Raw genomic sequence first — 13,371 nt, forward strand, 5'->3', positions numbered from 1 at the left:
GAGAACGCGTGAGTCCAATAGTCCACATCTTAAAGAGACAGGACTAATAACAAGGGTTTGTAAGTGTTGTTGGTTCTGGAGAAGACCTTCAGCTCTAAATAAATTTCTTCGACAGATCAAATTATAACATGAAAAAAATACAGTGTCTCTTTCCTAACACTGAGCAAAAAGACAAGCAATACTCACAGAAACTGCTTATTTCAATGTCAAATGTTTATTTCTATGCCATAGTTTCCTTAGCACAATTTGCAAAAGAAAGGAATCCAAAAAACCCGATTGTTATTAATAATAAAATTTTTGGGATATTTTCTCTGCAGATAGAAGAAAGAAAATACACAAATTGGTACCAGAATTATCATTTCTTTCACATCATTCTAGCAAGTTGCATCTTTTTTCCTTGGATGCCACTTTTGTTTAAAATTAGGAAAATATCCACAGGAAAAAAAAACAAAAAAAAAACCGTTTTGATTCATTCAAATAACCCTGGGGAAGTTTTTGTCAGCGAATGTATCTTTGTTTTGGTATACTCTATTACTGATTGTCATATTCTTATTATTTAATATAATAGGCATAATTTATTACATAAACAAAGTGCGTTGAAAAACGAACAATGCTAGAAACAAACTGAAACGTGATGTCTCCTAAACCTCTGTGTGGAACTAACTGAAGCACGGGAACACAAACTTCACGGCACTACAAACGCAGCTCTCCTCTGATGAAAATGTGCCTAGGAGACTCGTCCTCGCTAGAGCGGGGGTGAGGGGCATCCCACACAACTGATACAACCTGATAACAAACTGGTGATTATTTCGTTTTTAGTTTTCAATGAAAAGGAATGCTTTAGTTTCTTAAATAGGTCCTGCATTCAAGGGAGCCAGAAGATGGCATCTGCTAGGTAGACTTCTCTCGCCTGATTTTTGAGACGCAAATCCACCAAGACTTTTACAGCAGAAGCACTCCTCAGATCATGAGGCCCTTAGGAAGCAGCCTGTCCTAAGTGTGCAGGGTGTTGAAGGGCCAGCACCCGGAGGACACCATGGTGGCTGTGCAAAAGATTCCCTTCAGCAGACTCAGTGAAAGGATGAGCGTTCTTTAAGTTCATGCACATTTTATTGAATAGTAATATAAAATGCTTTTTCTTTGTCATGGTTACAGGTGCATGCTTTGACTGCCAACATTTCAGAAGTCAAATTACAAAGGCAAGGCTTTAGGCTGTAGTGAATGACTTGGGCACTTATACAATTGTTAAAAAATATGAATGGACTTTTGTTGGTTGTTGTTGTTTTCAGAATGAACCAGTTGTAACCCGTAACTAATATACAAAGGGAAAAAAAGTGAAAAAAGTACATATTTTGTGGCACATGACAGAACAGAAGGAAATAACTAAATTGTTATGACATTAACGGTTACCATGCATTTAGAGTTTCACATGTAACTACAAACTTATTTAAATTTCACAAAGTTTGCTAAACATGCCAACCATCTATGTGTGCACTGACAAGCTTATGTTAAAAACTTTTAAGAATACTCTCCCCTTTAGATTTTTTCAAAGCTTTTTTTTGATTACAAAATTTCAAAGGCATTAAGCATTTTAGAGAATATAAAGTATGCCAGTATACATACATTTCCAGTATATGTCAGACCACTAAGCGCATTACAGTCCCATACAGGCCGATACAGCCATTTTATTTATTTTTTCTTAAAAAACATGCATAGGCAGATTTTTTTTTGTTTTTGTTTTTTACAGAATACAGATGCTTCGTCACTGCACTGTGGTGTCGTGTTCACTATACTTAAAAATGCGCCACTCATAAATATTGAATTCAGCAAGCCACAACCGAGACTTGATTTATCAACAAAACCCCTAAATATAAACAGCAAAAAAGATGGGTGTAATTATTCCAGTTTTTTTTAAAACTTAAAGAAAATGTATTCGCTGCCAAATTAATAAGTGCTCTATGGAAAGAAGGGCATTCAAGCAAACTAAAGGAACCTGAGGTAAGCACGAGCTATACAAAATTAAACTGTCCTTTTTTGGCATTTTAACAAATTTGCAACATTCTTTTTTTTTTTCCAGGTTTTTTTTTTTAAAGACTGCCTAATTCAGTGTCTAGCCATTGTCTGACGAAAGTAGCAAAACCTTATCAATAAATAGTCCTTATTTAGTTTGTACATCATTGTTTTTTTTGTCGTTAAAAATGTTTGATGTCATCCATTTTTAGTGCTGCACTGTAAACGTACAATAGAGTATAAGAAATTAGACAAAGTTTTCGTGTCCAGTAACAGAGTAAAAGGCCTTTCATTAACCTATCTAGAAGTCCCCAGTGTAGTCGGAAAACACGTTCACTTCCCTAACATTGCAGTATAGACTAGCATTAGCTTTCTTTTTAAAACCTTTTTTTCCTAGAAGCATTTTTTTAAAGGCATACCCAAAAGAGGTGTTTAATCACCACCCTCACCAAAATATAGTTTATTATCTCTCTCCCTCTTTTTTTTTTTATTTCATGATAGTGTAAACTGAATCCAATTCCTGGCCCCCAGAGCAAACAAGCTACCGTCAGAGGCAAGAACATCCAACTGCTGAGATGCAGCAATCCCATCATGACCTGCAGCTCAAAAAAAAAAAAAGTGAACAGGAAGTGGTCACTGAATATTGCTGCTATTACTGCCGTTGCTGTCCGTGCCGTTAGTCTCTGAGGCGAGAGCCTTGTTGATGGAGTTAAGGTTGGCGTCGGAGGGCATGGCATCTCTGCGAGGCGGCATCCTCTCGTTAATTCGGTCCAAGCCCTTCGCCTCCTCGAAGCTAGTGATCTTATGCTGTGGTGAAAATCCTTTGATAGCTAAACAACAAATCATTAAGAAAAGAGAGAGAGGGTTAGGTTAGGTGGAGCACCACACAGGGCACCGCGGTCGTGTCGGGTGAGGTTAGAGACTTCGGAGTGGGTGGGAGTCCTTTAGTGGAGAACAATGTGACTGGACCTGATGACAACACAACAGACTCCTTACCATACTGGAGGGAACCAAGGGTTTGAAACAGCCAATGTCTCTTGCCAACCAAAATGTCCTCTTGCAGTGATTAAGATGTAAGCATCTCTCCTGTCTTCATCAAAGTTTAGTTCACAGAAATCCACAGTGGATAAGGAAAAAGCTGTTCCAGGGGCAGGTTTCTGGGATCCAGCATCACTGGCAGCATCACTAGCGTGATGATCCATGGATACCCTGGGCTAAAGAGCCTGCGCATCCCCCGTTCTCACTCTACCGCCATGCCAGGGATGGCCACTTCAGTGGAAGCCCTTTCTGCTCTATCCAGAACTCTAGCCACGGCTTAGAACAGAAGGTCTAAGGAACTAGACAATGAATGGGCGGGGACATGTGTGATTTTGCCATCTCCAAATTCCACAAAGCTATCAACTCAATGGTATGGGGGAAAATGAAATCATAAGCTTTTTTTCCCCACATTGCACTGGAAGTCTATATACAGTGGGTAAGGGAGGAGGTAAGAGAAACTAAAAAATAAAGGTCAGATGACTAAGCAGAGAAGCATTTTCTGCCCTTCAGCAGCAAACAGGCCAAGCTGATGCGCATCTGGCACTCGTGACCACCTAAACCAGGAAAAACCCCCTCTCTGTAGAGCAACAATAAGTTGGGGGTTAAAGGAGAAGCAGAGATGAATGCTTTTCACAAATTTTTAGCAAAAATGAATTGAATTGGTTCTCGTTCTTTTAATTAAAACCTTGACTTCTCTTGCGTTCTCTTCTAATGACCCTGTGTGTGCTACAGAGATATGAGAGGTACTTTTGAAAAACTTAATCACTTCCTCAGTGGGCACACCAACAGTGAGCTGAAAATAAAACACACAGATGGGGAACCAATGACATCAGCTTGCTTCACTCCCTGTGAAGGGCGAGCAAGGTATGGACGGGTGGCCAATCACCAATGCTGACTTGGGCTGCATCTCCACGGCGTATGAAGGACAATTTCAAGGTACCTGTACCCTCCCCACTTTGGGAGGAAAAGTGGGAAGCCGTTTAAGGCTTACGTTTTGCCAGCCACTTGGACACAAACGTGCAGCCTCCCACTAGTACAGATGACAGTCCTCAGAGATTTACACAGTGCTTTAAAAGCTCATTAGAAAGAAAAACAACTTGTTCCCCGTCTGCATTTTCAGGTTAGCAAAGTGGTGATTAGTCAAGTGTGGGAGGAAGAACACGGGGAGATGGGGAAGGACCAAGGCCCAAAGCAAAGCTTCTTAATTTTGCAATTTGGTAATAAACTGAAAAATAATTGTGTTGCCCAATGAGCACCCACCCTGAAAATGAATTCAATTATTTTAAGGGGCAAAAAGTAACAGACACCCTAGTCTTTTTCTAAATGGCATCGTCTCGATCATGATTAATCATGAAACTGTTTCATTCATTAAAAAAATAAACTGGAAGTTCTAGGTTTTGCAACCTATAGGGTGGGGGCATAGGAAATGCCAAATCTAGCGGAACAGGGGCTCGTTCAGGATGGGGCTCCATTGCGGATCGCGTCTGTCTGTCTGTCTACCCTGCACAGAAGAAAGTGCTCTGCTCCAGTTGCTGGTCAGACAGTGGGGGTTAGCAATTTACATTGGGAGTATACTTAACACAACACAGAGCCACAGAGTCACAGAAAACAGCCAAACTATCAACAGGAATGCACACTGCAGATTAGATTTTGCCAAGAGGAATGGAGAATTCCCACATAAATAGCAGCTTGCTCACTGCTATTTAGGAAACAGTTGTATTTTTCTCTTACATCACTGTCATTTCCCCTACTATATCCAAATCATGAGCAAATTGGAGAGCTAAAGTGACTTTTTTTAACAACACACCAAAGGACTATATATGCACACAATTTGTGAAAAATCAGTTATTTTGCAAGAACAAAATACAACTGAAGAATTTTGTTTTAAAGGGGAACTTCAAATTATGCTTTAAAAATTCCAGAGGGTGTGGTACGCATAATATTGAACATTATATTCATGTGCAGCTCTCGTATAACCATGTAGTAAGACAGCATTCAATTAAAAAGCAGTTCTAAAGTGTCAACAATGCTGCTCTTGAGTAGTGCTAGAAGGCAGTTGGAGATGTACCATTCTCTATTTCCTCTGAAGCTCCTAGCAAGAGGCCTGGCATAGAGCAGATGCTCCGAATCATTAATCAATCATCTGCTCGCTAGTCTTGTCGGCCACTTCATTGCCACAGAAACTTTTTGGGCTCTTCATCATATTTTGTGAGTGCTAACTTCCTTCCAAATAGCAATTGGTCAAAACTGCAGAGGATAAGAGTTTACCTCCACACATCTGTCTCACGTTCGAGTATTTTAGAGACGTAAGTGATGCTGAACTGTAACAAAGCACTACCAAGCATTTCTGTTGTGGCGACCTTGAGCAGTCTAGACTCAACTTAATTTTACTCTCTCTTGTCTCTGTCCTACCTGGGAGTGATTTGAGGGAGGGATGGTTCAGCTCAAAGCATATTGATTTTACATGTCATTTGTCAAAAGCAGCTGCCATAACCCCCACCCCACATCATCCACGAGAGATAGAAATTTATAAATATCGATATATAATCCTTTAGTTTTCTGTGATTAGACTAGGTTCATTGTATACAAAAGTCAAACATAGCTTTAAGGGAAAAAACAAACAAACAAACCATAGAAGGACACTTTCCCCTTTAAAGCAAGAACGTTTTGGTTAATACTGAGCCACAACTGTTAGCCCAACACCCACACACTCTGTACAAGCTACAGCGGAAAAAAAAAAAAAGAATACACCCAGCAGAGCCCTTGTCTGTTGCGGGCACAACAGAAAGGGGACTGGCCAATTTACCTTCATCAGCCTCAATAGCCTCAACAGTAGCTGAAGAGAAGAAGAAAGGGGTGCAAAATGAATGAGAAAATGAGCAGAGGATTGGTTCAAGGCTAAGAACAAGTCAGTGACGATCAAAGGAACTGGGGGGACTAATGTGCCTCTAAGTGTGGACTTCTGGTACAGACAACTAGACAGAGTGGCTACAAAGAAAGGGAGAACAATACCGCAGAAGTGAGAGGTGTCAGTCATGGCCTTCATACACCTGAGGGAACGAATGGGTGGCCTGGAGTCCTGGCTCACTAATCGATGACAAAGTCGTTTAGGGAAACGTGCAGAAATGCTTTCTGTTATTTCAGTTGAATTAACAATTGGGTTATGGACATCTATGTTTCTGATTCTAAGAGCACTTTAGAATGCACGCTCGGTGATCTGTGGTGGAATGTTGGAGGATTAGGACGAGCTTGGAGCTGGGCTGTGACGTCGGTGAGATGCTTTATGCTAGCGAATAGTAAATGCCAGTTTTTATCATCTAGAGATAGAGATGCATGGTGTGTATGTGGGGGAGGCGGTTAAAAGGACACAAAATCAAGTTGTTTAGGTGGCAAACACATAGGAGTCTTCAAAGAAGGGAGAGGCAGGGAACCACAGAGGGAATGTCAAGGCCTGGACGTCTTTAGCCAGGCAGGCTGCGTCCCCATTGTTTTCTTTTTCCCGTTACAATACCATCTTTGGAAATGAAGTTCAGAGTGTTGCATGTTAAGTGGGGACATGGCAGGAGCAATAATAATTGAATTAGCATCTTCGGGAACAGGGCGTCTCAAGGTTGAAGCTACAGAGTAAGGAAGTCCCTGAGTAAAGTACAATGATATACTGAAATCGTAGCTTCAAAGGTTGAGTAAGCCCACTGCTTACTTAGGTTCTACAGGGGTGCAGGTGGAGGAGTTTGTCAGTGCTTTTAGATGATGCTCCCTTAATCAAATGCTAAAACATTAAATTGTTCTCTAAGTTCAAAATGCTGAACATTGGTAGTATTCTATCTGTGGACTTCAATTTGTATTTTCTCGTGATTTAAAATTAAAAGCTACAAGAATAAGTATCTTTATGAAGATAGGTATGTTATCGGTAACTATTATGAAGGGGTTGAGATGGTGTTAGAGTTCAATAGTATGGGTGGGTGAGTGGTTTACGACGGTGATGGGTTGGGATTAATGCGTGATGGGGTGCTGGAGTAGCTGCTTTGTAGAGCTGTTCTGCATGACTTATGGTGGTCTCTGGTTGAACTCTATTAGAGGTTCATTTATCATTGGCCACGTATGCATTCCAGCTAGCAATGCATTCTGGATTCCTCATAACCACAGAGGAGAGCTGAACGTCAGATCTCTGCATCGCTTCTCCTCTTCTGCCAAGGGAAGGGGGTCAGATATGAATCGCCAGGCAGTGGCAGTGCATTGGTTTGAAATATATACTGAGTTGTCAAATTCTCAGGACAAATGAAGTCTCAACCTAGAGTATGTGTGACTGTGTGTTCGTGTGTGTGTGTGTGTGAACTCAACAGAGAATAGCACAAACAGATGGGTTTAAAAGAAAAGAAAAGGAACGTGAGTCAGTGAAGCTACAGACACAGGTGACGATCTGAAGGTGACACTGGGCCACTGTAAAACATAAAGACCTCAGGTTTAGAAGCAAAGCCGAAACCCTGGAAGCACACCAGCACCGCTGGGTAGAAATACACAGAGCCTAGCTTATCCTCAGCACAGGCCATCTGCGGTCAGTCCCTGATGCTGTGTGTGCCTCTGCTGTGTGCTGAGCTCATGAGAAGCTGTGACTGTCCATCAGCCGGGCAGAACTGCATTCTGGGTATAGAAATGATTTTATGCTAATCTCTTAGTATGTTCATCTTGATGGAAAAGTTTTTTTGTGTTTATGAAGCAATTGATTTCTACAGGTTTAAAGAGGGATTTTTTTTTATCTCAATTGCTATAGATCTTCCTGTTTCAAACTGTTTTTGAACTTTTGTGTCAACTCAAAGACTGGTTTTTGAGAAAATTCATCCAAAAATAAAGGTTATGATTGTTCTTCATGAAGTGAGATGGTCTGGCAATTGTGTGCTCATGAGTTGATCATTATGTGTTGTGTAGAAGAAATGTCTTAATAATGTAATGGTAACCAAATCCCTGTGTCTTTTAGGATATAGGACAGAGATAGGAAAGAAAATAGGAGAAAGAGCCAGTGGAGAAATAAACTAGAGGCTGAGATTATATTAAAATACTACACTATATTTTTGCTATATTTGTTTTCTGTTTAAATCTAACCTAACAAAGTTTCCATATTGTGTAAGTTATATTCTAAATAGTGGTAGTGTTAATTAATCTGATAAAAGAACATGCATAACAGAAGAAAAAGTATACATGATTGTGTTGTCTAACATGGGTGATACTAGCTATATTTAAGTTAAGTTTGTTGAAAATTAGGGGTTGTTAGTTATATGTCAATTGTTCAGTGGTTCTGTGTCACCAGCGGCATTTTCAGCCATAAAAAAATTTCCATTATCACAAAAAGTTATGCTGGCTGATACTTGTCCAGCCAGTTATGACTATAAAGTAAAATGTCTACTTAAAAAAGATATTATTATTAAAAAATAAACCAAAATGCAGTTGAGATCTCTCTTCTTGTATTTCTGATGAGTCAAAGAAAAGGCCTGTTTAAGTCTCATTTCTGCTTAAGTGGATGATTAAATTACCCTTTTTATAGTCTTTCCAATAAAATCTATAGCTATGCAAACATATAGTTGTGTGTAGATTTTTATCAATCATGTAGATAGGCAGATGATTTATGAAAATGTAACAGAAAATTTACACTAATTGGCCGGGAGAGGGGAGCTCCGACTCAAAGCTACTGCTGTGTGCACATGTGCCCTAAGTGAGATGTCCCATAAGGAGGCCTGAAGATGTGGATGCGCGTGTGAAGGAGGGACAGAGCGTGGCCTGAGGTGAAGGTCAGTGCTTTCATGTGGGAACTTTAGGCCTTCTTCCAGTCAAGAAGAACTGAAGAGAAGACTGAGCTGAATGAGAAGCTCAAGGTTCTACTGGTACAGCTGGTCGTGTGCTCCCAGCCACAGCACCGGGCTCGCTTACCGCTTTGCAGGGTCTGTTTCCCTCCGGAAAGTACTCCGCTGGGGAGCATGCCTGTCGGGGTCAGGCCCTTCAGGGTCAGAACACTCTCACTCTCTTCTCTGGAAGACACAGAAGGTTTGTGGAAGTTAATGTTTGCTTTCTTTCATGGAAAAAAAAAAGATATATAAGAACCCATATTTACCTCACATTGGCTTATACAAAATACAATCCATTTTTATCTATTTATACAGAGGGGTGTTCTATAAATGACTTCAGTGACAAAGCTACATTATGTAATTGTGGAGTTATGGCCCCCTGAAGACCCTGAAGGTGCTTCTGGCTTCATAACCACGTCTCACAAGGCAAAGCTGTTGCGTTAGTGACGACAAGGACCTGTGTATCCAGTGAGCAGAAGGGCACGTGCAGGCCTGCTTTATCATGAAGGGCTCGGGAACAGTCTATGAACCCCACCTACCAAAGAGGTGACTCTTACCTAAGGGTCAGAAACCTGGGGATTGTTTCAGGGGGCCGCTGAAGGACTCTGTGTCATGTGACAGACACACAGATTATTTCAGGGGCGACTGAAGGCCTCTGTGTCATAAAACAGACACACAGATTATTTCAGGGGTCATTGAAGGCCTGTGTCATATGACAGACACACAGAGATTATTTCAGGGGTCATTGAAGGCCTGTGTCATGTGACAGACACACAGAGGGATGGTCCACAGGCAGGTGCGAACATTTCTGAACTTTTATTTTCAGCCTTTCCCTTCCCAGAGTTCTTTCGTTGTGCATACGGCCCTGTTTTAATATTGCTGCAAGCGAATCACCATTTCAATTAAGCTGACCATCTAACATCACTTGAACTTACAGACTCAGTAGTTAAAGAAGCAGACCTATGAAATAGGAAGAACCTATTATTTTCCCAGACGACAGATCCTACAAGCCTACATGTGCAGGAAAAAGTTCACAATACATCAGTAGAGGTACACACTATACACACAGAACTGAGTAGGTCCAAGTACCAAACTCATTTTATGATTTCTAATATGACTGAAAAGGATTTCTCCCTCGATCTGTGCCTTATGTCAGTTCAGAAACTGGGACTGCACTGTCCGGCTGCTCCATCTCGTCGCTACTTTTACCTTCCCATCCCACAGCTCCGCCCATGGTAAACTTTGATGCCTCTGCTCCCACGCATTTCCTTTTATCTCAGTGCTTCTCACGACTCCACCATCTTATTTATCAAAAACTCAACTCACCTATTTTCAGTGGTGCCATTACTGTACGTTACCCCAATCAACTTGATAACACTTTATCACCCCAAAGCATCTCTGCTCTCACTGTTTACTTCCCTCAGCCCCAGGCAATGCCTCCATTATGTTCTGCAGGCTGTTTGCATGGGCATTCCACAGGAACAGCGCCACGCAACACATGGCTGTTTGTGGTGGTCTCTTATGAACCGCTAGCATCTCTTATTTTGACTACAACAGCCTTGTAGAAGGTCTTTCTCCTCCATCTTTCCAAGGTTTGCCCTCTCTGCCTACAGCTCTTTTCAGACAGAAAGGCAGGCTGATTAAGACATTGACTAGCAAACAATGCCAGTTCTCTTGTTCCTTGATGCAAACTTCCCTGATGCCCTCTCTCATTAAGGGGGAAGGTAAAACCTGCAGCAGATCTCATGGGGATCACACACCTACCTACCTATCTACCCACCCTCCATACTCCTCCACCTTCACCCAGCTCTTAGATGACATTTCCCACCAGCTTCCTTCACGTAGGCAGCACACCTTATCCTAGGGTACTGTCCTTAGTCATCTTGTCTCAGAATTGTCTGTGTATGTCATTCCCTCTGCCTTCAGATGACTGTTCCAGTCTCACTTTCTAATGTTGCTCCAAGCCACGCTTTACCTGTTCTATTGTTTATTTTTGGTCTCTAATCACCACTTCTCTACTGTCAAGCTTCTGGAAAACAGGAGTTTCTTTCTGCTTTGGCCATTCTTGCATCCCGGCACACACACTGGATCAATACCATGTATATAGGTCCGTATTTACTGGAACAAGGAGTTTTGTTTTGTTTTTGTTTTTTAAATATTGAAAGGATGATGGCAGTTCTGATCCACAGTCTAGACTCTGTCTTCTTAACGGCAGAGTTTACTCATGAATATTAGGATTGAGCCAGCAATTAATCACAGTTTACATTCATATGGGAATTTCAACCATTTTACGCTTCTGATGTCAAACCGCTAGGTTATGTAAAAAAGAAACGTTTTGAATACTAATAATGCAGCTGTGGAAAACTCAAGAGTACCTCTGAAAAGATGAACACAACTTACCTTTACATTCACATTTAAGTCAGGTTTTAGCTTCATGACTGGCAAATATTTCTACATACCAAATAACTGCTGGCACCAGATCCCATTTTAAAATCAGGATTGCTCAAACAAAATGAACATTAGAAGCCAAAGATGATCAGGGATCATTTGATTGTTAGCACTTCAATGACAGTTTTCTGGCTGTCCGAAGTACTCTTTCAACTTTCAAAATTTTATTTTTCTACCAGAGATACTTTTGTTTGTTTTGAAACCACCCCCTTGAAATCAGGTGATCTCAGGCTGAAGTTCCAGCCACACAAAGATAGTCGTAAGGCCTTTCACTGTTCTGGGCTTCAGTTTTCTCCTCTATAAAATTGCTTTACAGCAACAGAGATTACATTGTGAATTATGTAGAAGTCCTTATGCCAGAAACAGCCATCCTCCTGCCTGCCCTCTTCTGTGTGCCTCTTGTCCTTCATTCAGCACATTTCTTGCTCCCTGCAGTTCTGACCCCGCGCCCCTGCTTCAGGGTCTTCTTCAAGGGTCTTCTCAGCATGAAAACTGCTTCTTTCTGTCCTTCTGTGGTTCCCCTGGGGAGTGTGACCTCCTCAAAGGTCTCCTCTGATCACATCCATCATGTTCTTGTAGATGTGGCCTTCTCAGCCCCTTGATGTACCTTTCATGCTCTCTAGCTAATGCCACACACAGCTCTCCACTGCCGGGAACACTGTAACTGCAGTGAAAGGTGCTTCCAACCAATATGCCAATCCTCAAGGATGTAGTGTGTAGATTAGGTTGGGGTTGCCTCATAAATACTAGGAAACTGGGTATTTGTGGTTTTGTGTCTTTTATGATGGTTTCTAGAATAGTTAAGAAGACAGATGTGGCTCATGTTGTATTCTATTAAAGGGCACTACTCAGAGGCCCCCCCCTCGGTTATCCATGCTCTTCCTCAGCAAGAACACCTGTTTATGTCATTGTTCAGCCCTCCCTCTGCACGTCTCCATGAAACTCCAGAGTGGAATTTCTGCTTCATCATAAAGGTTCTGCCAGGTAGAATGACTACAGCCATCCCAGTAAACAGCAGCTGCCTGTCCATCATACAGGCTGTGGGTTTGTAGGCTATCCTCAAACTCTGTTTTCTCTGTTATCACTCACTGCACAGACAAAGGCCCTTGTAGGAGGAATAACGCTCATTTCCACCGTCAATATGACTTTTCAAAAGGGCTCCAGCTGCCTCAGAGCTGCTGCTGACTTGGGGTGTCTTTGTGGCATGATGGGGATGCTTCTTATCTTTCTCAAGGGCCCCTAACTTCAGCACCAAGTCACTTAGTGACTCTCCAGTGACTTCAGCAAGAGTAGCAGAAAGCACAGGGAGAGAAATTAAGAGCGGGCAGAACCCCCTGACAGGAAGCAACTAAAGGCTGGGAGACAGCTCAGGGTTTGATAAAGCATTTGCTGTGCAAGTAGGAATAATGGAGTTCAGATGACCAGGATCCACACAGAAACCAGGCAGGCATGACAGCACCTGGGATGCAGGGATGGGACAAGCTGGCTGTACAGACTAACTAGAATGAGTGAACCCCAGGTTCAGAAAGAGGCCCTACTGCCAACCAATAAAGAATAAAGTAGGGAGTGCTTGAGTAAGACACTTGAGGTCAACTTCAAGCTTCTAACAGCAGGGAGAGAGGGAAGGTGAGTAGGGAAGCAGGGAGAGGAAAAGAGAGGATAAGGGGAAAGAAAAGGAGGGAGAGGAGAGGCAAAGAATGAGAGAAGGACAGATATGAATTACAGCAGCCACTGGCCAAAAATGTGCAGTGGTTAACTCCTAAAGCATTTCTATGTTTCCACACTCCTGTGTATGACCATGAATGGGCAGCATTCCTCATGGAGAAACTATACCATACTTTAAAGAGGTCCTTGAAGAGAGTAGAGTCCTTTTCATTATTTAGGAACAGATTATTAAAGTACAGTGCAGGGAAGTCTCTTCAATAAATTGTTTTCAAAACACATGCTTAGTAACATCAATAGGATGATTCATGATCCACTGAGAGAAAACAAACTCCTATAGAGACCTAAAACAGGAGATGGCTTTTGTTCCTCGTAA

At 41.7% G+C, this 13,371-nt stretch overlaps 1 protein-coding gene across 2 annotated transcripts in view; it reads right to left on the reverse strand.

Annotated features, from left to right (window-relative positions):
- Positions 1 to 1,088: 1,088 nt before the first annotated feature.
- The window catches only part of Ppp3ca (protein phosphatase 3 catalytic subunit alpha), a 277,448-nt gene continuing 265,165 nt past the window's right edge, over positions 1,089 to 13,371 (reverse strand). Inside the window, exons 12-14 of one of the 2 annotated variants that reach the window (XM_075981271.1) lie at positions 8,971 to 9,068; positions 5,855 to 5,884; positions 1,089 to 2,840 (exon numbers count right to left, since the gene is read on the reverse strand). In XM_075981271.1, coding sequence (XP_075837386.1) covers positions 2,644 to 2,840; positions 5,855 to 5,884; positions 8,971 to 9,068 — 325 coding nt within the window. In that variant the 3' untranslated portion in view covers positions 1,089 to 2,643. The remainder of the gene's footprint in view (positions 2,841 to 5,854; positions 5,885 to 8,970; positions 9,069 to 13,371) is intronic. The other variant, XM_075981272.1, reaches the window with a different exon arrangement.

Source organism: Microtus pennsylvanicus, chromosome 7 (assembly GCF_037038515.1).
Source record: "Microtus pennsylvanicus isolate mMicPen1 chromosome 7, mMicPen1.hap1, whole genome shotgun sequence".
NCBI lineage: Eukaryota > Metazoa > Chordata > Mammalia > Rodentia > Cricetidae > Microtus > Microtus pennsylvanicus.